This window comes from Vigna unguiculata, chromosome 5 (assembly GCF_004118075.2).
Source record: "Vigna unguiculata cultivar IT97K-499-35 chromosome 5, ASM411807v1, whole genome shotgun sequence".
NCBI classification, from domain to species: domain Eukaryota; kingdom Viridiplantae; phylum Streptophyta; class Magnoliopsida; order Fabales; family Fabaceae; genus Vigna; species Vigna unguiculata.
The window spans coordinates 3,139,746-3,163,479 of NC_040283.1; the positions used below are offsets into that span (position 1 = coordinate 3,139,746).

At 26.7% G+C, this 23,734-nt stretch overlaps 3 protein-coding genes and 1 pseudogene across 3 annotated transcripts; 3 read left to right on the forward strand and 1 right to left on the reverse strand.

Moving 5' to 3' along the window:
* Positions 1-2,128: 2,128 nt before the first annotated feature.
* Positions 2,129-3,502, forward strand: LOC114186063 (transcription factor MYB90-like). The gene is made up of 3 exons (XM_028074066.1): positions 2,129-2,320; positions 2,433-2,562; positions 2,736-3,502. Exons 1-3 carry the CDS (start codon positions 2,176-2,178, stop codon positions 3,184-3,186), a joined length of 726 nt encoding a protein of 241 aa, XP_027929867.1. The 5' UTR covers positions 2,129-2,175; the 3' UTR covers positions 3,187-3,502.
* Positions 3,503-8,860: 5,358 nt separating this feature from the next.
* On the reverse strand, positions 8,861-10,319 carry LOC114186163 (annotated as a pseudogene).
* A 3,462-nt stretch (positions 10,320-13,781) lies between these two features.
* Positions 13,782-17,197, forward strand: LOC114186167 (transcription factor MYB114-like). The gene is made up of 3 exons (XM_028074194.1): positions 13,782-13,983; positions 14,124-14,253; positions 16,795-17,197. The coding sequence occupies exons 1-3, from the start codon at positions 13,866-13,868 to the stop codon at positions 17,195-17,197; spliced, it is 651 nt and encodes a 216-aa protein (XP_027929995.1). The 5' UTR covers positions 13,782-13,865.
* A 3,315-nt stretch (positions 17,198-20,512) lies between these two features.
* LOC114186176 (transcription factor MYB90-like) lies at positions 20,513-21,906 on the forward strand. Its single transcript, XM_028074204.1, has 3 exons — positions 20,513-20,746; positions 20,921-21,050; positions 21,444-21,906. The coding sequence occupies exons 1-3, from the start codon at positions 20,620-20,622 to the stop codon at positions 21,904-21,906; spliced, it is 720 nt and encodes a 239-aa protein (XP_027930005.1). The 5' UTR covers positions 20,513-20,619.
* The last annotated feature ends 1,828 nt before the right edge of the window (positions 21,907-23,734 follow it).

Sequence of the window (23,734 nt, forward strand, 5' to 3'; positions counted from 1 at the left end):
TTAATCTTGTGTTTTAAGTTTTGAGATTGTATTTTTCTTGTAGATATGAAGAGTTTGATTGTTGTTATAATTTTGACAAACTTAAATACTAAGTTTTCTTATGTGTATCTTTGACTAGTAGAAAATTTTTAATATTCTTTTGAAAAAACATTTGCATCCCGATTTTACACAATTTCTATTATTTGTATGTTACAATCAAGGTAGAGAATATAAGATCGATTACAACTATAACCCCATATATAAAATATATAAAATGACATGTTTTATATTGATTAAACTATGCAATTGATGTAGAAACCCATTTTTTATATTAGTTATTAACCGGTGTTGAAATATTACTCATTTCTACATTCATTCATTCATTGATTGACGTAGAATATTCAAAATAAATGATGTAAAAAGTTTTTATTGGAGATACGTATGAAAATATTTTATAAGATTAGGGTAGAATTAAACACTCACAACATCACACACACCAACATATTCATAATCCCAAATTCACACAATTGACCCAAATGCGCTTATACGTTTCTCTCTAAATGAATGTGGTGGTATGACATAAAGTGCTCACAAATGAAATAACATAAGTGTTTTTTTTTTCTTATCAACGAAATAACATAAGAGTACAAGGACCAAATCATATAAAAAAACATTCACTCTCAATTAGAATGAAATCTAATATTTGATCTAGGTACCATAACATAGCCACACCTATATTTCATCTCACTCAATCATGAAAGATTCCCTACTGCTGATAAAAAAAAAATGAAAGATTCCCTACTATAAAATCCCTCGGGCCAAGGTACAATGAAGACCCTTTTGTATAAATTCACTTATCCACCTCAATAAATACAAATGAAATGAAGCATCTAAAGATAAATGTATTTCTTAGTGTATATATAAAATGAGTAAGCATAACTTAGATTTTATACTGTTCATTGCTTAGACTTCTCATTACACACACAAAATACAATAACTCACATACCTTTTTTTATACAGTATACACAAGGTTTATACATATCAATAACCACAACCTTAGACATAAATAATAACCATGACCTCTTTTATGTGGGTGTTGTCTCATTTTTTTATATACTTTTTTGATCTTCTTATACATAAATAATATTTCTTATTGTTCTCTCCGGTATTCCTCCAATATAGGTGAACCTTTAATGTAAATTTTACATTAATAAATCTCTCTCCACACTTTTGTAGCACACATAACAACTATTATTATAATTTTTTTATCTTTATTTTCAATTTAATATTATTATCATGTATATCTCAATAATAAATTTAAAATTCCAAATCCAACTTCAATATATTTCAAATATATTAATAAATCAATTTGCATATTATTTTAGTAATTGATCAAAATACCCTTTTATCGGTCTATAACACTGTAAACATAAAGTCTTATTATACCTTAATCACGAATCATTAATTCTAATTCATCAATTAAAACATTTTAAATTCTAAAATCCTAATTGACACAATTTAGGATATAGTTTAATCAGATAACATATATAATATATCAATATATAATAGCTAATAAGATTATAACTGTCGAAAACTCATGTTAGAATGTTTGTTGTGAGTGTTTACTAAAACACACTTAAAGCATCTATATATATGAGATAGATATTCCTATCTTCACTTGTCTAGCTAAGACCTATTCTTAGGCTCCTCACATATCATATCTTATAATTAAAGTTTCTCTTAAAAGTAAAAAAATTAAATAAGTGTAATTTGAAAAAAATTGCATAAATTCTAAGCTTGTTTATTGCCATATTGAGTTTATAAACAAACCCAACTTTATTTTACTTTTATAAAATATTATTATTTTGAAGTACAATTAAATAATTTAATTAAATCAAATAAATAGAAATGTTATATGCTATTTTTATTTAAAAAGAAAAAAACAGGAATAGTTACACTAACACAGCCTGCTGAATTCCAAATTCAGTAACATATATTATTGACAAAATAAATTTATGTGTACCATTAAATGTGAAGTATGGTTAATGAGAATTGGTGGTTTTGACGGTAAGCACGTATCCATCTTCAGCATATAAATATTGTCATATAATTAGTATATCCTCATGCATATACATCTACACACCTTATTTAGTTTTACAGGGTTATGCATTACGAGAATAGCTTTATTTTTAATATATGTGTGCAAGCACTTGTGTGATCATGGAAGGAAGATTATCAGGTTTGAGGAAAGGAGCATGGAGTCAAACTGAAGATGAGCTTCTCAGAGAATGCATGCAACTCTATGGGGAAGGAAAATGGCACCTTGTTCCTCAAAGAGCAGGTTTCTTTCATCTCTTTCTTTATGTTATCATTTTCCTCTTCTTCATTTCTTTTACACAACATTCTCATAAACATTTTTATGAGTCATATGATGTTATGTTTTGTACACGTAGGGTTGAACAGATGCAGGAAGAGTTGTAGGCTGAGATGGTTGAACTATTTGAAACCAAATATCAAGCGAGGTGATTTTAGTGAAGATGAGGTCGATTTGATCATCAGATTGCATAAGCTTCTGGGGAACAGGTTTCTATATATTATATTTGGTGTATAAGATTTATTCAAAGACATGAAACAAACAAATACTTTTATATTATGAGTATTATTTATAGAATATGTTTAATTTTCGTACACATATTCGACATTATACAAAGGTCAACAGAATAGCAATCATGAAACGACAACTTTGTTGGATGCAGGTGGTCTCTGATCGCAGGAAGACTTCCGGGAAGAACTTCGAACGATGTGAAGAATTACTGGAACACCAACATGCGCCGCAAAGTACAATCTCACAGCAAAGATGAGGAGAACAACAACAAGAACAACGTGAAAGAATCCGAAAGAAGTTGGAAACCCCACCACCAAGTGATAAAGCCTGTGCCTCGAGCTTTGCCAAAAGCATCACCCTTGGTGCAAAGGCAATTCATGAGTTGTTCGAAAGTTGGAGTTAGTGAAGCTGTTTCAGCAGGCTCTGAGAATTGGTGGGAAACTCTGTTAGATGAGAAGGAAGATAACATTGCAGTTAACGACAGCACGTGCTTCCCACGTGCAAAAGATGGATCCTTTGAACTTTGGAATGAAGAACTTGGTTCCATTGCTTCTGAGTTTCTTGAAGAAGGTGAAACATGGAGCGATTTTCTTCTTAATTAACCTACCACATTCGCCATCTCTCTCATGCCTTTCTTTCCATAGGAAGGCACTTCAATTAGTTCAAACTTAGGTTTCATTTACTTTAGAAAATAAGTTCTTGCTAGATGCACTGGTCAAGAAATTAAAAAAAAAAATTGATTTTTTGGAAATTATGAAAGAAAGATGCACAAATGCATTTTTTATGAACATAAAAAAGATTTTTTTAATTATTTAACCAGTGCTTTATTCTATTTGAAAAAAAAATTACGCTTTTTAATTGTAGTGGATATTGTCGGTAGATGTATATTTAATTTGGATTTTCGTATTCGCAGTTGGTGTCTCTAAAAATTTACTGATGGATTTCTGTTTATAAATTTATCACAAAATGTCACACTATTTTTCAGATGTTTCTTGTTTTTCGATACTTACATAGGAAATACAGAAAATCACCTTTTTTTATACTTTCTGTACAAATATTTCGAAATAAACAAAAATAAAAATAAGATAACATTTTTTTAATCAAAAAGTAAAAATAAAGAGTAAATGCACAAATAAAGGTTACCTACTTTTTACATTTGTTTTTTAATAACTTTTTATAAAATATGAAATTAAAAATTCAACTATTCAACAATTTTTTTATTCAAAAGAAAAAATAAATAAATGAAGACTACCTTTTTAAAGAAACAATCAAGGTGTGGAGTTGGACATAAGTCTTCACATATTGTTTATATGAACGTGATATTTTACATAAGTTGAACATTCTTAAGTATCGTCTTTTATATATTTTAAGAAAATATATAATAGCCTAAATCGTAATTTTATCCCATTGATTTCTTATATGTGACTTTAGTTTAGGAGTTTACTCCATGATTTTAGTCTCTCACTCTTTATTTATATATATATATATATATATATATATATATATATATATATATATATATATATATATATATATATATTCTTTAAAAAGAGGGTTATATATGAAATATCAAAGTATATTTCTTATATTTCAATTTGTATTTTTTTTTCGAAAAAAGATTCTAAAATAACAATTTAAAACGTTGAACAAAATGATATAAAGATATTAAATCTAAAAAAGAATTGGAGGAAAAATTATTGGGGGTTCTCCAATCATTGTTGTTATCAAAAAGACTTGGTTGGTAGTGGTTCTAACAAATGTTGGGTTCTAGAGTCAATGTACAACAACTCTAGTCATTGAGATGGAAAAAGACATTCGTATTTATGTATATATATTTATTTACACATAAAATCGCTGACAATTAAATAGCACTTTTAATAGATGTAAATATGTAATAAATGTGTTTGAATTGCATAACTATACATTGTTAAATTTAGATTTTTTTTTTTAAATTAAGTAATAAAAATAAAATTATTAGTAAGAAAATTATTTATAATTTGATTTTGTGAATTTATGTTTTTTATTTAGATTTATGAAATTTAAGTGTTTGAAAGAGAGTTTGGCTTTGTAGGGGACCTAAGAGCCTGTGTATGAACCCACGATGCCAATGAAAACAAAAACAAACTATGATTCCCTAGTTCACAATAAAATATAAAACAATTTATCAAAAATTCCTACAAGTATATTTATTTAACTAATTTAATTTTGGTATATAATAACATTTCACTATCAAGAGTAATTCAAATATTTAATCATATTTATATATATATATATATATATATATATATATATATATATATATATATATATATATATATAAATTATTATAAAGATCAAATATTTTTCTGTCTTAAATTATTATAAAAATATATATTTCATCTCTTATTTAAATATTTTTGAAAATTATGTAAAACTTAATCTTTAACAAACATTATAGAAAGGCTTTTCATATAATAAACAATATATATTATAACATAATCTTACATATTGTTTATTAAAAAAATGTTCACATGATTTTCCTAAAATAAGAATGGGGTATTTTTTGATTTAGTTTAAAAATGAAATATAATTTTTATTGTAATAATTTAAAAATAAAAAATATACCTTACCTTTATTATAAAATCTATTTTGGTAAAGACTTTTCACTTCCTCCACCAAAGATAAATAATGAGTTTTAACAGTTCCAAATGGACAATAATTCAACTTTTAAAACCTTAAAAATTAGGTTTAATTAATTTTTGATCATTATTTTTGTTAAAAGTGTCAAAGTTTATCTTTCTGTTTTTTTAGTAACAATGGTTTCCATTTTTGAAAATTTGATGTAATCTAATATTTTTGTTAAATTTTTTAAGACGGACGAATGATTTTTTATGAAAATTTAAATTGTTATTAAGGATGATTTACTTTGTTGGTAAAATTAGCATAATCTTAATATCAATTTTGATGAAAAATCATTGATCCATTTCAAAAATTTAACAACAACAATCAAATTACATATTTTTTTTTAAAATCAAAATCAAAATTGAAGTTAAAATAAACTAAAGGGCTAACTTAATAATTTTGGACAAAAACAAGAATAAAAAGAGTAATTAATAAATAAAAAATCCAACTAAGGAAAGTTCTTCGGGAACGGAAACTAACCAATTATGAGACATAAACAAAAAAAAGTATAACGAGTTAAAGATAAGATACAGCTATACACTATACTTGAATCCAAAATATAATTAAAGGGAAAGGTACATGCAGATACTTCAAATCAGTATCTACATGCACCTGTATAATCATGTCAATCATTATTCTTGAATAACTTGGTTTAGATGAAGTTATCTATATGAAAACATAAAAACATAGCAACAAGAGAGAAAAAATACTTTTTGGTTAAAAATAAAAATAAAAATATTAAAAGTAATGAATTATGATAAATAAATTTATTAACGAAAGATATTTTTCTCTCGTTTTGGTTTTATTTATTCTTTTTAGTACTTTCTTCTTATTTCTTTTCTTTCTAGAAAAGATGGCATAAAATCAGTGTGTGTGGAATTGCATGTCCACATAATCTTACAAGAAAAAGTTTCGTAAATCATGATGTTACGTGCACAAAAAGAGGCCAAGAAAATAGAAACAACTCATTGGGTCTTTTCCTCATCAATAATCAATAATAAGAATGGGTCCATGCCTACTATGTTGACACATGTCACTGTTTTATAAATATTTTTCATTTTTCATTTGCGTTAAAATTAAGTTATTCGCCCTGCATGGCACATGGCCTGTTCCAGTTTCATATGAGTAAAGTCGATAACTAAATAGGAAAAATATTACATTTTTATGCCATTATAATTCACTCAGTTATAAAATAGAATATTTTTAGTTTGTTTTTTCACTTCGAATAGTTTTTTAGGTACCCTTCTTTAGTTGTATTAATGAGTACAACGTGTAGAATAAGAAGCTATATTTTAGTTCTAATTTAATTCGTTTTATGATATTTAAAGTAATCAATCAACAGTTTTACTTTTTTTTTATATTCTTTTTCTTTATCTTTCACACTTTAATTATTTATTACACAAAATTGGTTATTTAAATTATCTTTATCTAATAACAAATTAAATTCGTGATTAAATGACAAATTTAAGAGATTCATTATCAATTCATCTATTCTTTCGTTATGTGTTACTAATATTCATAGTATTAATTATCCTCATGAAATTTATGAAGTTCATGATTAAATGTTACACAAATCACATAATGTCAATTCCTCCAATAATGCTCATGACGCTCAAAGTATCTATGCATATATATGAGTCACCTATTGTATCACAAACAAACTCTAACACTACATCCACTTATGAGTATTTTTCACACAAAAATATGGTTGCCCCAATATCTTAATAATCATCCCATGCAATTTGGGTCCAAATTTCGGATTTCACAATCCTATACTTTATTTATTTTTAATGATAGGTGTTGAACAGGCTCTAATCGATATAGATTGTCTTTCTATCATGCAATAGGAATATATTGCCTAATGGGATTCAAATCCTTACACGTAATAGGGTCTCCAAATGGGTGGCTGAGGTTAAACACGTACACAAGCAAATACAAAACTAGATTGGAGACTAAATTAATTATTGAGTGGTTTTTTTATTTTAATGAAATATTTTCTACTTTTATTAAATGTTACAATTTTGACAAGTGTATCAAATCGCAAAAATAATATGATGGATAAGTTGAGATATCATTTCTCACATAAATTTACGTTGTTCAAAAAAATTATGTTTATTTATTAATTAAGGTGAAAACAACTTTTGTATGCTAATGCATAGTATTGAAGGTTTACCAAAATTTTAAAATCTAAAAAGCAATTAAATTGGTGAAAGTTCTTATGTGCTAAACACTTCACTGGGGTTGGAGTTCATGCATCAAATTAATATGAAAACACTAACAATATATTTTTAATTTCTATCTCTAGCATTCACACACCTATGTAACAAGTCATAATATCTCAACGAAAAGTCTAAACTTTAATAAAAATCATAATCTCTTAGACCTTTTCTTATTAAAAGTTCACATTAAGCCTTAAGTTTGGATGTTAAGAATGACCAATGATGTACTTTATGTCTAGATGCACAATCAATTAGTTGTCTATTCTAGTTTAGGTTCTAATATCGTATCCAATGATTAGATACACACAAATATACAATCAATAATTATCATGTAGTTAACACTAACACAAAATATACATTTTATGTTTACGATTTTACGTCTAACCCACTAGAATCAGACATAAAAAATGATCGGTGACAAACTTGTAAATAAGTTATCAATTGCTTACGTCTGACGCCCTAGGGTTAGACGTAAATATCTTTTTTTACGTCTGATTACAGGCGTCGCACGTAAATTTACATATGACGCCTTATAGTCAGACGTAAATTTACGTCTGATCTGTCCCATCAAATGTAAATTTACGTTTGATTTGTCCCAACTAGACGTAAATTTACGTATGATTTATCTTACGTCTGACAATAGCGCGTCAAACGTAAACGTTAAAACTTAAATCCTTAACTTTTTTCTCCACGGAGCCGCAACTGTGAGATAAAACAATTTTTTGAGTTTTGTGACTGCACAAGAAAACAATTTTCTCCTTTTCGCGACTGCACTTGTGGACAATCGTGTGATTGATTGTTTAGAGATTTGTTTCTCCTTTGATTATGTTTTGGTGCACCTCCATTTACGTTGAAACCCTTAAACGCAGCGACGACGGTTTGGTCGAAGTGCAGCGGCAACGGTTTGGTCAAAGTGCAACAATGGAGAATGGTGGTTGGCGACGTCGTAGAGGGTGTTTGCTCCTAGTGCAGTTGACACGCGACAACATGACTTCTTGCAAGAGTAGTGTCTGCTTCAACCATCATCTGCAGTGTGGTGTGCAACATGTGAAGAAGAAGAAGGAGAGAACCGAGAAGAAGAAGAAGAAGAAGAAAAGAAAAAAAAGGAGATCATGGAGGAGGAGAGAAAGACGAATGCAAAAGAGAAGACGAAGAGATTTGGTGCATATCTGAAAAAAAATTATGTCTGTTACTTTTGTAATAGACGTAAATTTACGTATGTTATAAATGAAACAAACGTAAATTTACGTCTCTTGATATTACGTCTGACTTACCATAGACGTAAAAAGCCAAAAATAACAAATGTAAAAAGCCTATTTTATGTTAGTGTAAGATCGATAATAGAACAAAAAAGTATGAAAAAGTAACATATTGAATAAAAAAAAATCATAAAGAGTTAAGATACATTACGTCTACACCTGTGAATATGGATGTTAGTTACTCCTAAACATTCAATAACTCAGTACTGCATGCCTTTTAACCTCGCATACACACACACACACGTGTGTATATGTATATGTATGTTTCACACATATCCACACACACACACACATGTGTGTGTGTATGCATATGTATGTTTCACCCACCCACACACACATGTGTGTGTGTGTGTGTGCATATGCATATATGTATATTTCACACACACTCACACCCACACCCACAACCCCCCTCCCCACCCACACCAGACACCCACCCACCCACACACACCTAACCACCCACATCCACACACATACACATATGTGTGTGTGGTGTGTTTGTGAACGCACGGACGCGTACGTGCATACATACATACATATACATATATACACACACATATACATACACACACAAATGCACATACAAACCAAATATATTCTAAATAAGTAGTTGCATTGATTATTGCAACATCACTATTAGAACCATTAGTAGACAAAGGAAGTTGCTTAACTTCTTCTTGGTTATATTTCACATTCCGAAGCTATCTTCAAACCAAATATGTTCTAAATAAGTAGTTGTGTTGATTATTGCGACATCACTATTAGAGTCATCGGTAGACAAGGGAAGTTGCTTAACTTCTTCTTGATTATATTTCACATTCCCAAGCTATCTTCAAACTAAATATATTCTAAATAAGTAGTTGTGCTTATTATTATGACATCATTATTAGAACCATCAATAGACAAGGGAAGTTGCTTAACTTCTTACTGGTTATATTTTGCATTCCTAAGCTATCTTCCAACTCAACCTCATAGGACAATTGTTGCAATGTGCTAACTTTGGCAACTTTTGGAAGTTATGCCAAATCACTTTGCTGAGCAATGTGGAATAATAGTTAACGACATCAGGGTTTTTCACCACAATCAACTGTCCATTTCCATTGAAGAAAATATATGTTCCAAAAGGCCTATAAGAACTCAAGTCAATGAAATGTGCCATTGTCTCAAGTAAAAGATTTTTATTGTCCATGAGAATGCACGCAACATGCCTTCTAACTGGTTGTGTTTCTTATCATAGTTGAGAAAAATTCAACTCATATTGAATCTGGAGTAGAAGATTTGGATTTGAAATTCAAGGATTGGAGAATAGAACCAAAAGTTTGCTCAATAGAAAATCATGGATCAAGCAAAATTTGTGGCACTATGTCATATCTCATAACAAAGTGAATGAAATAGCAAGACTAATTTCCTCTCCTTGAAACGAGAGAGAGTATGTGATTGATTACCAAGTAAGAAATTCCAAAAGTGATACAAAAGGATGGTTTAGTTTTATGAATTTTAGTTAGATTAAAGTACTCTACTCCAAAAATGTTACAAATATAGTTATAGCAACATAGATTATGATATACACACTATTATGACATGCACACACGCACTCATTCATATATATATATATATATATATATATATATGAATGGGTGTTTACCTGCAAATGTGTACACACATGCACATAAACTAAATATATTTTAAATAGTTTTGTTGACATATGATATATATTTTTTCTATTAATCTTAAAATAGTTGTATCTCATTAATCTAATAATGTATTTTCATATATGTTAATTTATATTATTTTGAATAGCACATTTTAAGATGTTTTAAAGTTTTGTTGATACAAAATCTGTAGAAATTATTACATTTTATTAGTCAGATTATTTATTTATTAGACATGTTTGAATCGGTGATTTGGACGATAAACATGTATGCGTGATATTATATTTATTTTATTATTAAATTGTTAGATATGTGTGTCTCAATAATATATGCTAATGGATGTTTGTTACTTATCCCCTGACTATAATGTACAACTTTTTATAATTTTTTGTTCTATAATTTATTTTTATTTTTATAAAAGTGATATACGATTATATAAATCATTTTAATATAGAAATCTTGATTTGGATCTACATTGATGGTTTTGACATCAAACATGACCTATTGTGTTTTTTCTCGTTAAATTGTTAGATACGGGTGTCTTGATATATATGATAGATATTACTGAATATTAATTTACAAAATATATTTTTTATTTTAAGATATTTTATAATTATTATTTGATTCTCTAAAAGTACATTCTTATCCTAATTTTATAAAAATAAGTTTTTAGAGGCTGTTATAACTTTATCACATCTACTTATAGTGATTTTTATGAAGGAAGAGTTCTTATTCCATGGTTAAACAGGTGTGTCTTCACGTATATTGGCCAATCAGGGAAGATCATATCCACCAAAATGTTAATATAATGTTATTTTTAGCATATTTTACAAATATATGTTCATCTTAGAGATGTCTTGTTGGAGTTCTAAATTGTTGGTTTTGATAACAAGAAAGATACAAAACATTTTTTTTTTCATCAAAACTTTATGTTAAATAGAGTAATATCTTTTATATGGATATTAATTAAGTTATGAAATTAAATAATAATAATAATTATTGTTATTATATATATATATATATATATATATTATATTCCAATAATTTTGTGAAAATTTTATTTGTTTATATTTTCTTGTTTTTTAAACTAAATAGTTTTGAAGTTGATCACATGTTGTAAAATTATTATGCCATGGATTCAATTGTTGTTCCAAATTAGACTTAAAAAAAGAATACATGTGCTCTTCCAAAATATTTTTGTCATCGCATATCATTTGTTTTAAAAGATTGTTTGTCTCTTCTTTAAAAGTTTCTATTTTTTATATATTTTGAATGTCTAATATTTCATTGTGTAGTGCGTATCTTATATAACTCTTGAAACCAAAGATAAACACCCCAAAGTCTGTCCATAAAAGGACAAATTTTAATATTCTTTCCTTACAAATTGATTTGTGGACTTTTAGAATGAATCAAACTTATAAAAAACATACAGATTACAAAACAAAAAAGATTGAAAAAAAAAAATCAATTAACAAATTCAAAAATTAAACAATATATCGTATCATTATTTACTAAAGAGTTAAATCCATTAACCAATTCAATTACTTAATTCAATAGAAGAAACTTCATTGAACCAGAAAAATATGTATCAAATAAAATCAACACACACATTCTTTAAGCTTTAAAAATATACTGGTTTTTAAGTTTTAAAAATATAGAATATAATATAACTACAATCAGCTGAAATTAATATCTAAAAAAATATTATGATTAGAGAAATTAATAAATATCAAATTAGTTTAAATTATAAAATTAAAATAATATTCATGATTTATATAATATAACTACAATCAGCTGAAATTAATATCTAAAAAAATTATGATTAGAGAAATTAATAAATATCAAATTAGTTTAAATTATAAAATTAAAACAGTTATTCACTATTTATATAATATAACTACAATCAGCTGAAATTAATATCTACAAAAAATTATGATTAGAGAAACTAATAAATATCAAATTAGTTTAAATTATAAAATTAAAACAATTATTCACGATTTATTACAGTTAAAAGAAAATTATTCAAAAAATAAAATAAAACATATTAAAATTATGGAGTTTGATTTAATACATCGTTTAGTTGAGTACTGAAAAATATTATTCTCTATTTTTATTAGATAAACAACCTCTTTAAAATTTGAAATACACACCGAAATAAAAATATTTTCTAATATAGCTATGAAAGCAGAAGTATATATTGTATATTGAATCACAATAAATTCTTGTGTTATTTAACTTTTTTCACATTTTATCATATTTTTTCTAACATTTAAAATTATATTTTAATATACCATAAAATTATGAATATATATCTAAATTATATGTATCAAAGAATAACTATAAGCAACAGAAAACCTTTTAATAACTAAGTCTTTTAATTATTTAAAATACATTTTAAAAAAAATTTAATTTAATTTTTTAATTTTTTATCAAAACATATAATTTTTTCAGTTTTAAATTTTTTAAATAAATTTTTTTTAAAATTATTAAACTTTACACAATAATGCCAACAATTATCAATGAAAATGTCTTAAACAGCCGCAAATGACAACAAACTTGACAACGAAAAAAAAAACTGAACGACGGTGAGACAACTAATAATAATAATAATAATAATAATAATAATAATAATAATAATAATAAGAACTATAAAGAAGAAAAAACTATAACAATATTAATAGAAAAGAGATCAATTTTCGTCAATTAAGTATATATAATGGAAAATGAGATACGTGCATCCACACTCACATCTAACATAAATATCTCAATTATGTCAAATCATGACCTATCTAAAATAACGAACGCATCATGGAACATTTCCTTCACTTCTATTTTCAATCTAATTATGTCGAATGCACGTAAACTAATTTTCTAATTTGTAGCTAATTTAAATAATATTTCAAATCTTCAATCACTTTTAACTTTTATTTGAATAATATAAAAGATCAAGTGTTAAAATGTTAACATTAATTTGATGTCAGTGTGGCGTTTATTTATGTCTTTCAGAACTGATGTGATGGCAAAGCAAATAGAAAACAAAGTTAAAGTGATGTATAGAAATTAAACAAAATAAAAAAAAAATCTTATAGTAAATGTAAGTAACCTTACATTATTAATCCTTATAGATATTGTGTTGATTAAAATGTTAAAATTGATGTTTAAGGGATATTAAAATTGTCTGATAGTAATATTTTAATAAATAATTTCACAGTTAATGTTAAAAATTAATAAAAATTAATAAAAAATATTTTTAATATAATATATATAATTAAAGTTCTTACGATTTCTAAACACGAATCCGTATAATAATAACAAAGAAGATGAAGATGGAGTACGTTTTGTCCAGAAATTGTTAGATACGTCAGTCTCAATAAGTATGGTGGTTAAAGCTAATCACCAAAAAGAGACGAAGCAATTGAGATTGGTAGAAGTGAAGAAATTATAAAGCGAAAGTAATGTGAGTTATAATTGTTTGAGGTGAAAGTGTGTGAAGATGGAAGGATCATCGGGTGTGAGGAAAGGAGCATGGAGTAGATTTGAAGATGAACTTCTGAAAGCATGCGTTCGTCTCTACGGAGAAGGAAAATGGCACCTTGTTCCTCAAAGAGCAGGTGCATTTATTATTTTATCTTCCTTTTCTTCATTGCTTTTGCCATATGTTCTAATTATATGTCTGACATCCTCATAAAAGTTGTAATAAATAATAAACATATTTATGAGTCAGATGTTGCCGTGTTTGGTATGTATATAGGGTTGAAAAGATGTCGGAAGAGTTGTAGATTGAGATGGCTCAATTATCTGAAACCAAATATCAAGAGAGGGAATTTCAGTGAAGATGAGGTTGATTTGATCGTCAGATTGCATAAACTTTTGGGGAATAGGTTTGAATATCTCTTTACATTTTGTTAACTTTTTTTTTTTTTTTAATTTGGTCCATGAGGGGTGAATTTATCGCTAAAAAAGTGTTAAAATTTATGCATACTTATCTATTTAAATATACATAAAAATAATATATATATAAAGTTTAACATTAAATCTAACTGATAAAATGAAAACAAACTAAAATAATTGAAAAAAAAACATGATCAGTATCTAATTTGGAGACGGATTTAAACATGTAAATAATCTTATTTTATTTCATCTTATTATGAAAATATATAATAATAGTAAAGTATATAAATTTAAAACTTTTATTATAACATTCCTAACCTTAAAAAGTTATACAAATGTCATGAACGTAGTATTTACAAAGTTCTTGATTAAAAAAAATAATGAAAAAACAAATGTAAAATTATTTTGATAACTACCTCTATTTTTCTTTTATCTTCCGAGTTTAAAACACATGTTCATGGTTGAAAACATTACTACATCAAAAATAAAAGATAACACTACGAGGTTAACACATTCATTTAATTACTTCACTAATTTAACATAATTCATTATATTTAATAATATATAGGATAATTATTTTTTAACAACTAAATTTTAACACCCTTTTTTTACAACTTGGTGTGCCATCTTCTTATTGATTTTCCAAATTTTTATTTTTCTTATGTTTTCTATATTCTTAAAACAATTAGACGATGTTATAAGAAAAAATTTAGTTGTTAACCTATTATTATTCTAATTCATATACATATACACCGATTTATTAATTTATTTAGTTATGAAATGTCTTTTTACTCCAATAACATATAACACTATCATTAGCTTAAATTAATAATTCATATAAAAAATCAAATATTTATCGCAGAACAAATTTGACTCTACTTTAAGAAAATTTGTGTATTTAATAGATCTAGAAACCCTACACATATCATAACTCACTCTCACCTCTCACGAGCTATATATATTATGTTAAAGTTCATCTTTATGTGAGTCTCATACTAGCTAGCAAAGTCAAGATAGTCTCATAACAGAATCATTCCCAATAAACTAGGGATGACAACTAGTCGGATCGAGCACAGATGTGCCTACTTGTAACTTGACCCGTAACAAAAAAATTCACCTATTACCCATCCTTACTACTCGTGCGGGTACCTATCTAAAAAATACATACGGGTATTTTAAAACCTGCGGGTACCTGTGAATACCCGCAAATATTTAAAATTAAATTTAAATAAAATTACAAAAAAATGTAAAATTAAATTAAAATAAAATTAAAATTAAATTTAAATTTAAATATAACTTAATCTAATAAAATATAAATTAAAATTTAATTTTAATTAAATTTAACTTAATAAAATATAATTTTAATTTTAATTTTTTACGAACAATAGATAATCTACCCGACCTACCCACATATAACAAATATCCACGAATATCAATTACTCATCACAAATTTTATCCACATATACTTATAATCAAATATTTTTGCTATCCCTGTAATAAACCACCTAACATCAATATTTTATTATAGTACTCTCTTCATTTAAGTCGCAACATTCACGTAACCAAACAAAAACACGTATCTCAATCCAAACACTTTAATATAATTAAAAGAAAACTATTTTCTCTATTTTCTGCTCAACATGCTGCAAGATATAAAAGCTGATTTATGATTCCAATATAGGCCTATTGGTCTATCTAAGTACATATAATTTAAGACAAAATACTCTTTAGATGACACCAATTAACAAATATATATATATATATATATATATATATATAAAATAAACCAATTGAACTAAATTATACAACTCGACTCAATAAAAATAAAAATAAAAATCAATGAATTAAACTAAATCTAAATGATCCATCCATTTCTACGTCAGTAAAAACATACACTTAGACTAAAATAACATCTCTCCGTACCAGTTTGACTCGTTGACAAATTAATTCAATGCGTAAATAGACATCTCAAGTCATTATATTATTATATAAATAACTTTTCAACAATAAATGTTGTCATTTCATCTTATCACATTTTCATCATCATAAAGTTAAACAAGTAGTAGAATAACTTTTATTAGCTTTCCTAACCTGAAAAAGCTATCATCAAAGACAAAATTTCGAAATCAAACCAATAAAGCTTCTCACAACTTAAGAATCCAAAATAAGTTATCCAAAATTTCCGTATGGGATAAAAACAAGTTGAAATGGTCACTTTTTTAAACTAATCCCACTAAGGTCTAAAACATAAGAAAAAAAAATAGAGATTCGAAAAACTTTGAAACAAATATAAATTTTCTCTATTTGAAAATCTCATCATGTGAAAATGTTTCTTAAGGCCCCACTTACTACAAGATGTGATCAAATTTTGAAATAACTTGAGAGAGATAACTGAAAAAAAAAATGAAGAAGGGGGCTTTCGCACTAAATGAAAATAAACTATTTCACTGGAATCACACTATATATTAATTAACTTTGATAATTTTCAATAGCATATCATATGATGAAGAAAAAATTGTTTGTGAATGCAGGTGGTCCCTGATTGCAGGAAGACTTCCAGGACGAACTTCGAACGATGTGAAGAATTACTGGAACACCTACACACGACGTAAATCACACTCTCACAACAAAGATAACAACGTAAAACAGCATGATGAGACGACCGTAGGTAAAACATCTACGTACGACGTAAATTACAAACCCCACCAAGTTATAAAGCCTGTTCCTCGACCTTTGTCAAAAACTTGCCCCAAGTTATTGCAAGCCAAAATTATCCATAGCTCCAAAGTTGGTGTTAGTGAAGAAGGTGCAACTTCTTCGTCAAGCTCTGGGAATTGGTGGGAAACATTTTTAGACGAGAATGAAGACAATTTTGGAGCATTTGAGTTTTGGGGCGAAGAGTTTGGTTCAATTGCTTGTGACTTTCTTAATTAACATACTCATCAGATTATAGTCATGTGTATTTCAAAAGTTCTAATATGATATTGTTTACTTTGTATATATTAATAGTGAATATATACTAATCTCATCACTTATATAGAATTTTTTAAACAATATCTTTATTCATATGTTATTATGTCACTCAATATTTGTATATTCGATTAGCTTATTTAATTTTGTATGTGTTTTGCAACATAGAGCTATATAATAGAATGATTGTTTTTCAATTCAAACATGTACTCACTATTACACTTGCAAGCAAAAGTTATTCTTGGACATGAACTTCCAAAACACCAAGACAAATGTATGGTAGGGTGAAAAAAAAAGGAAAATGAAGGTAAAGAAAATATGCAAAATATAAAATTTTGAAAGTTCTTTTTCTGCTTTCTCTCTAACTAAAAGTAAAAAACACAATTGCTATTTTTATGTGTTTCATTTTCCCAAACATTAAAACAGAAATAAAGAGCTTTCAAATGAATGGCACAGAAACTCATGCAAAAGACTCACCCAGGAAATTTGGTAGGACATGTGAATGAAAAAGTCTGAAACAACCATATGCTAAACAAGCCTATAGCTATCATAGCACAGTTAGGTATTGGCATCTACACCTGTAAATATTCATCAAAGTCAGTTCACTCATCATAAAAAGACAGCTCAATTAACTATATACAAAAAATGAAAAGAAAAGCACATTGTCATGATGTTAAGTAGTGTTAAAAATATTCATTTTCCTCTTCATACATCAGTTTATATTAAGTACAATATATATACATTTTTTGTCAAAGTTTTACACCTACAACATAACACAGACCAAAGAAAATACTCTCTAAAAAGGAAGAGTTAGTTCCCAACAAGACTGTATAACATTAACATCTTATATATATGTAATATGGATGTTTGAGCTACGTCTCTTTTCACCCACATTGCAGCTATATATATACACTACATCTAATGGTCCATGACGATATTGGTCCATTACTCAGTAATCAATATATTTTGAAGTCTGTTAATTGAATAAAAATTGGTGGTAATGAACGGACATTGGTCCCAAAAACTTAATTAATCTGCAGTAACATGATCATTAATTAGCGAAATAGATTTACCATAGCCGTGGAGCATTAAATGTAATGTACAATTAGTTACCATTCTATTAGATAAATAACTCTCCAAACAGAGTCTGACAGGGTCTGAATTGGTGGTTTTGACAATAAACTGATATACGTTTTCTCCTTAAATTGTTAGATACGTGTGTCTCAGTTTACAACCAATCTGATGATACTTTCTTTAAAGGGATGAAGAAATGGAGATATATACAACTCAAAAAATGTCGCAAAACTAAGCACCTGATCTCATGGAAGGATCTTCAGGTCCGAGGAAAGAGGCATGGTGAAAATTTGAACATGAACTTTTCAAAACATGCATGCAAATTTATTTGGAGGGAAAAGGCACCTTGTTTATCATGGAGTACTTTAGGTGTAACACTGTAAGTGTTTTTTCTTCTCAAGAAACTGTACTGCTACTTTTTTGTTTTAATCAACTATTTCTTTTGTGTACGATTGTCTGCATAATTTTACTTCAGAATTTATCTTATTATTTGATTTTAACAAGGTATCCTATTGTTAGATCTCGTGATGTTTAGATTGGTGAATCCTTTGATGTCTTCTACCTTCATATTTCAAACCAGTATATATACCTTAAGATGCATTTTCCTTTGAAAATTTTCACTGTCATTTGTACTAGAAAACATATATATATGTTAGTTATTTAATATAACATGTTCATCTATCTAATCAATTGAAATTATGAAATGAATAAAACTTTAAAGAGGTCTAAATAGAAATACTAAAATTCATTATGTCTTCTATTATTTTTTCCTCCTGCATCCAAATGTAAATCTGAACGTTTATCCTTGTCTAGTTCTTTAGTTTGATAAAAGAATATGAAAGACGAAACAATGTAAATAATGTTTACAATATTCAGTATTAGACCATTCTACTTTCATAATAATAAGAGACACGAACTTTTACAACACAATATGTCTCTCCAAACAAATTGTTGTAATAAACCTTAAATAACATGTCCTTAAAACATTAACAAGTTCATTCTGTTATATGGATCCTGGAACTGGTTTTTCTTAATAGCTTTAGTTATAAGTTTATTTAATATGGGTTTGAATAGGACTCAATTGTTTGAACAAAATAAATATGAAAAGAACAGAGAATCTGTATAACACTAAATAAACATTGGATTACTTAATTTTTTAATTTGGACATGTGTTTTGCAGCACGATATATATATATATATATATATATATATATATATATATATATATATATATATATATATATATATATATATATATATATATATACTGTCTTTACATTTAAACATGTACTATAACTTTGAAACTTTTATGTGTATTGATGTTGTTCTTGGAAAGATGGACATTTATAGGCACATAGGCTACACCTAGTAGGGTGTGAAGACAATTTTGGAGAAGAGAAACATTTAAAACTTATATATTGAAAAGAAAGCGAAAACAAAAATTTAATTTTTGGAAGTAAATTCTTTCTTTCTTTATTTTTTATCATTTTTACTTGAACTTAAGATTAAAATAATTAAATTTAATATTTTTTTCTTTTTATTTTTTTCCTCTTGTGTCTAAACATAAAATAAAAATAATATAATTAAAGAGATTAAAAAATATCCGTCCTAAAAGACTTACCCAATAAAATTTTTCCAAGACATATGACTAGTCACTACACTATGTCTACAATAAGCAGTGTTAAATATTCATCTCCTTCTTCAAAATCAGTTTACATTAAGTACAACATTTATTTTGGATTAAATTGTATACCTATAATGTAATGTCAAATATATCAACAAACACAAAAAAAGAAGATAGCTAAAAAAGGAGTTGGTTCTATAAGGAGTTTTGCAATCTTGATCTTCTTTGTCTACGTCACATTTCATCCTAATCGCTATTATCCACAACATCCAATATCCATGACCACCGTACAATTAATCATAAAATTAGATAAAAAATCTGAAGATGCGTCAATTGGGTTTAAAATTAATCACTACTACCAGACATTGGTCAATTCAAAAAAATTAAATGATAACATTGATGATTATCGCAAAGTAAATTTACCATACATGTGAAGCATTAAATGCAATATATACGTATTTTATTAGAGAGAGAAAACTCCCCCGATGAAGGTGTGGTTTGGTGGGTTTGAGAGTAGACTAGTGTAGGCTAGTGTACGTTTTCGCCATAAATTGTTAGATACGTGTGTCTCAATAAATATCTCATCTAGCGGTGCTTATACTTTAAAGAGATGAAGGAATTGAAATATATTGAAGTGAACAAATTATATAGAGAAACTAAGCTGAGTTATAATTAATTGTGGTTTATAATGGAAGCCATGGAAGAATTTTCAGGTGTGAGAAAAGGAGCATGGAGTAAATTTGAAGATGAACTTCTCAAAGCATGTGTTCATCTTTACGGGGAAGGACAATGGCACCTTGTTCCTCAGAGAGCAGGTGCACTTCTATTTATTTATTGCTTTTAATTTTATCTATTTTGTTCATTGCTTGTGGTTGAAAATTACCTAATTATATAACTCAGAGACATCCTCGTAAAAGTTGCAATTAATAATAAAACATTTTATGATTTCATGAGCCAAATCCAAATGTTTCTGTGTTTGGTATACGTAGGGTTGAAGAGATGCAGGAAGAGTTGTAGATTGAGATGGCTGAATTATTTGAAACCAAATATCAAGCGAGGAGATTTTAGTGAAGACGAGGTTGATTTGATGATCAAATTGCATAAACTTTTGGGAAACAGGTTTGTTATATTTGATATGTGAAATATGCATAAACTGTTTGTTTATTCAGAAAGCAGATATTCAAAGATTTTTAAGACATACCTAAATATTCTCAATATGTCTTATAATTGTTGAGATTTTTAATAAATTTCAATCGAACTATGAATGAAGTATATGTTAAAAGAATGTAATAAAAATTATGTTGGTAGCACTATTGTTTTTTTACACATTATAGGTTGACAATGACAGCATAAAGGTTGTGTCCGTTGTTATTTAATTAGATTGTTATTTATGACAACAGTGTAGAGTTACGTAGGAATTACTTTAAAAAGATATATTTTTAAATGATAGATTGCGTATCAAAATTAAAGTCATAAGATTACACAAATTTATGTTTGTGAATGAATATGCAGGTGGTCCCTGATTGCAGGAAGACTTCCAGGAAGAACATCAAACGATGTGAAGAATTACTGGATCACCTACACACGACGTAAATCACATTCTCAAAACAAACATAACAACGTAAAACAGCAGGATGAGACAGAATCATCACTGAAACCCCATGATGTTGTAAAGCCTGTGCCTCTAGCTTTACCAAAAACTTGCCCTAAGTTACTGCAAGAGAAATTTATAGATAGCTCCAAAGTTGGTGTTACTGAAGAAGGTGCAACTTCTTTATCAGGGTCGGAGAATTGGTTTGAAACTCTGTTAGATGAGAAGGGAAACAATATTACACTTAACAACAAGACATGCTTCTTTACAGAAAAAGATGGAGTGTTTGAAAAATGGGATGAAGAGCTTAGTTCAATTGCTTCTCACTTTTTTACAGAAACTGAAACTTGGACCGATATGTTTATTGACCTGGGAATTAATTAGTATATATATATATATATATATATATATATATATATATATATATATATATATATATAATTAATTGTATATGTGTGTGTGAGAGTGTGTGGTGGCTGAAGAAAGGAATATTGAGTTCTTCTGATACTCATTATTTTTCTTGTGATGAATATGTACTGTATGATCAGTTATATAGAATGTAAAAAAAGTTATCTTGCTTTAATTATATTTAATTACACTTTATAATTAAGGTCAACCAAACAATATTCTGCCTCCTCCAGATTACTTTTAGATGAAACAATTACAAGAATTAATTGGTAAAAATCCAAAGTCTGAAATAAATTACTCCCATAAGCTAAAAAAACACGTCGAAATTAAAATTAAGTTTTTAAGATAGTTAAATACATTTAGTATTTCCAAAAAAAAAGAATGATTTTAGTTGTTGACAAATTAAAATTTATGTGAGAATTTATTTTTTAATTGTTTTTTTGGTTATTTTATTTAATTTTCTATTGAAAAACAAAAGTTATAGTTTAGAATTTATTTTTGTTCTTAGAATAAAATAAGCAGAAATAAGTTTTGTTCATTTAATTAATAAATGTATAGTTTCTTATACCTTTGAATATAGGAAAGAAATGAAGAAGTTTTATAAGCTAGGCGGTAAATAGAAAAGAACCCATCAACAACACTTGAATACTTCTTTTTTATTTAATAGAAAAGAAAAATTGCATAAACTTTTAATTATTTCAATATTTCAATTTATATGAACAGTTAGAATTTAATACTATATAAAGAAGTTAATTATAAATTATAAATATTCGTAGTAAACTTAATCAAATAATTTACATTTTTCTAATTGGACAATTATTCTCAATGAGAAAGGATCCGCTCCCATTAATATCTCCTCAATTTATATATGAAAGAAATATTATTTCTTTCCATTAATTACACACTGTATAAGAAAAAAAATTACATTTGCATAAATATGACACTAAATACCATTAAATAAGAAAAAATATTTTAATTTTTTATCTATTATATCTAAGACATTAAATACTACTAGCTTAAACACAGGCATTATTACGTTGTTTCTGTATGTATTTTTTAAATATGCATGATATTATATTAATAGCGGATGATATTGTGATGTTATTAAGTTAATATATATTAAATTATATTTATTAAAAATAAAATGAAATATATAAGAAAATATGAGATAATAACTGTTGATAAAATAAGGAGAAAGAGAAGAAACAGAGATAAACGATTTTATAAAAAATTTGTAAAAGTTTGGTCATTTTTCAAAAATTTAATAAATAATTATATTTTAAAAAATAAAATTGAAATTTTGAAATGTGGAAAAAAAAAGAATCATTTATATATTGTTATAGATATTAACATTTATTATATTTGCAAAATATTTCTGATAAACCAACCTTTTAAATCTTAATTAGTTAACAAATTAATTACATTGTATTCTTTATAAAAAAATGAATTTTTTTCATTAATATAAATATTTCATTACTGATATTAAATGTTACATCAATATTTAGTTTAAAGTGTAATTTATTTATGTGTATAGAGAGAGAGGTCATTTTTATGTTAAATTAATGTATATTTCCTTATTCACTTTTAAAAATATGTTTTATAAAATCTTTTAAAAATTAATTAAATAACAAAAATGGAATATTATATGAGAAAGAAAATATTTTTTATCAGCTTCTCAAGCAAAGAAAATATTTATTTATTGATTACATATTTATTAATAACATTAAATACACACATATATTTGTTCTAAAGATGGATATAAAATTTTAAAACTTTTAAAACCTTAATTAACTAACACAATCGT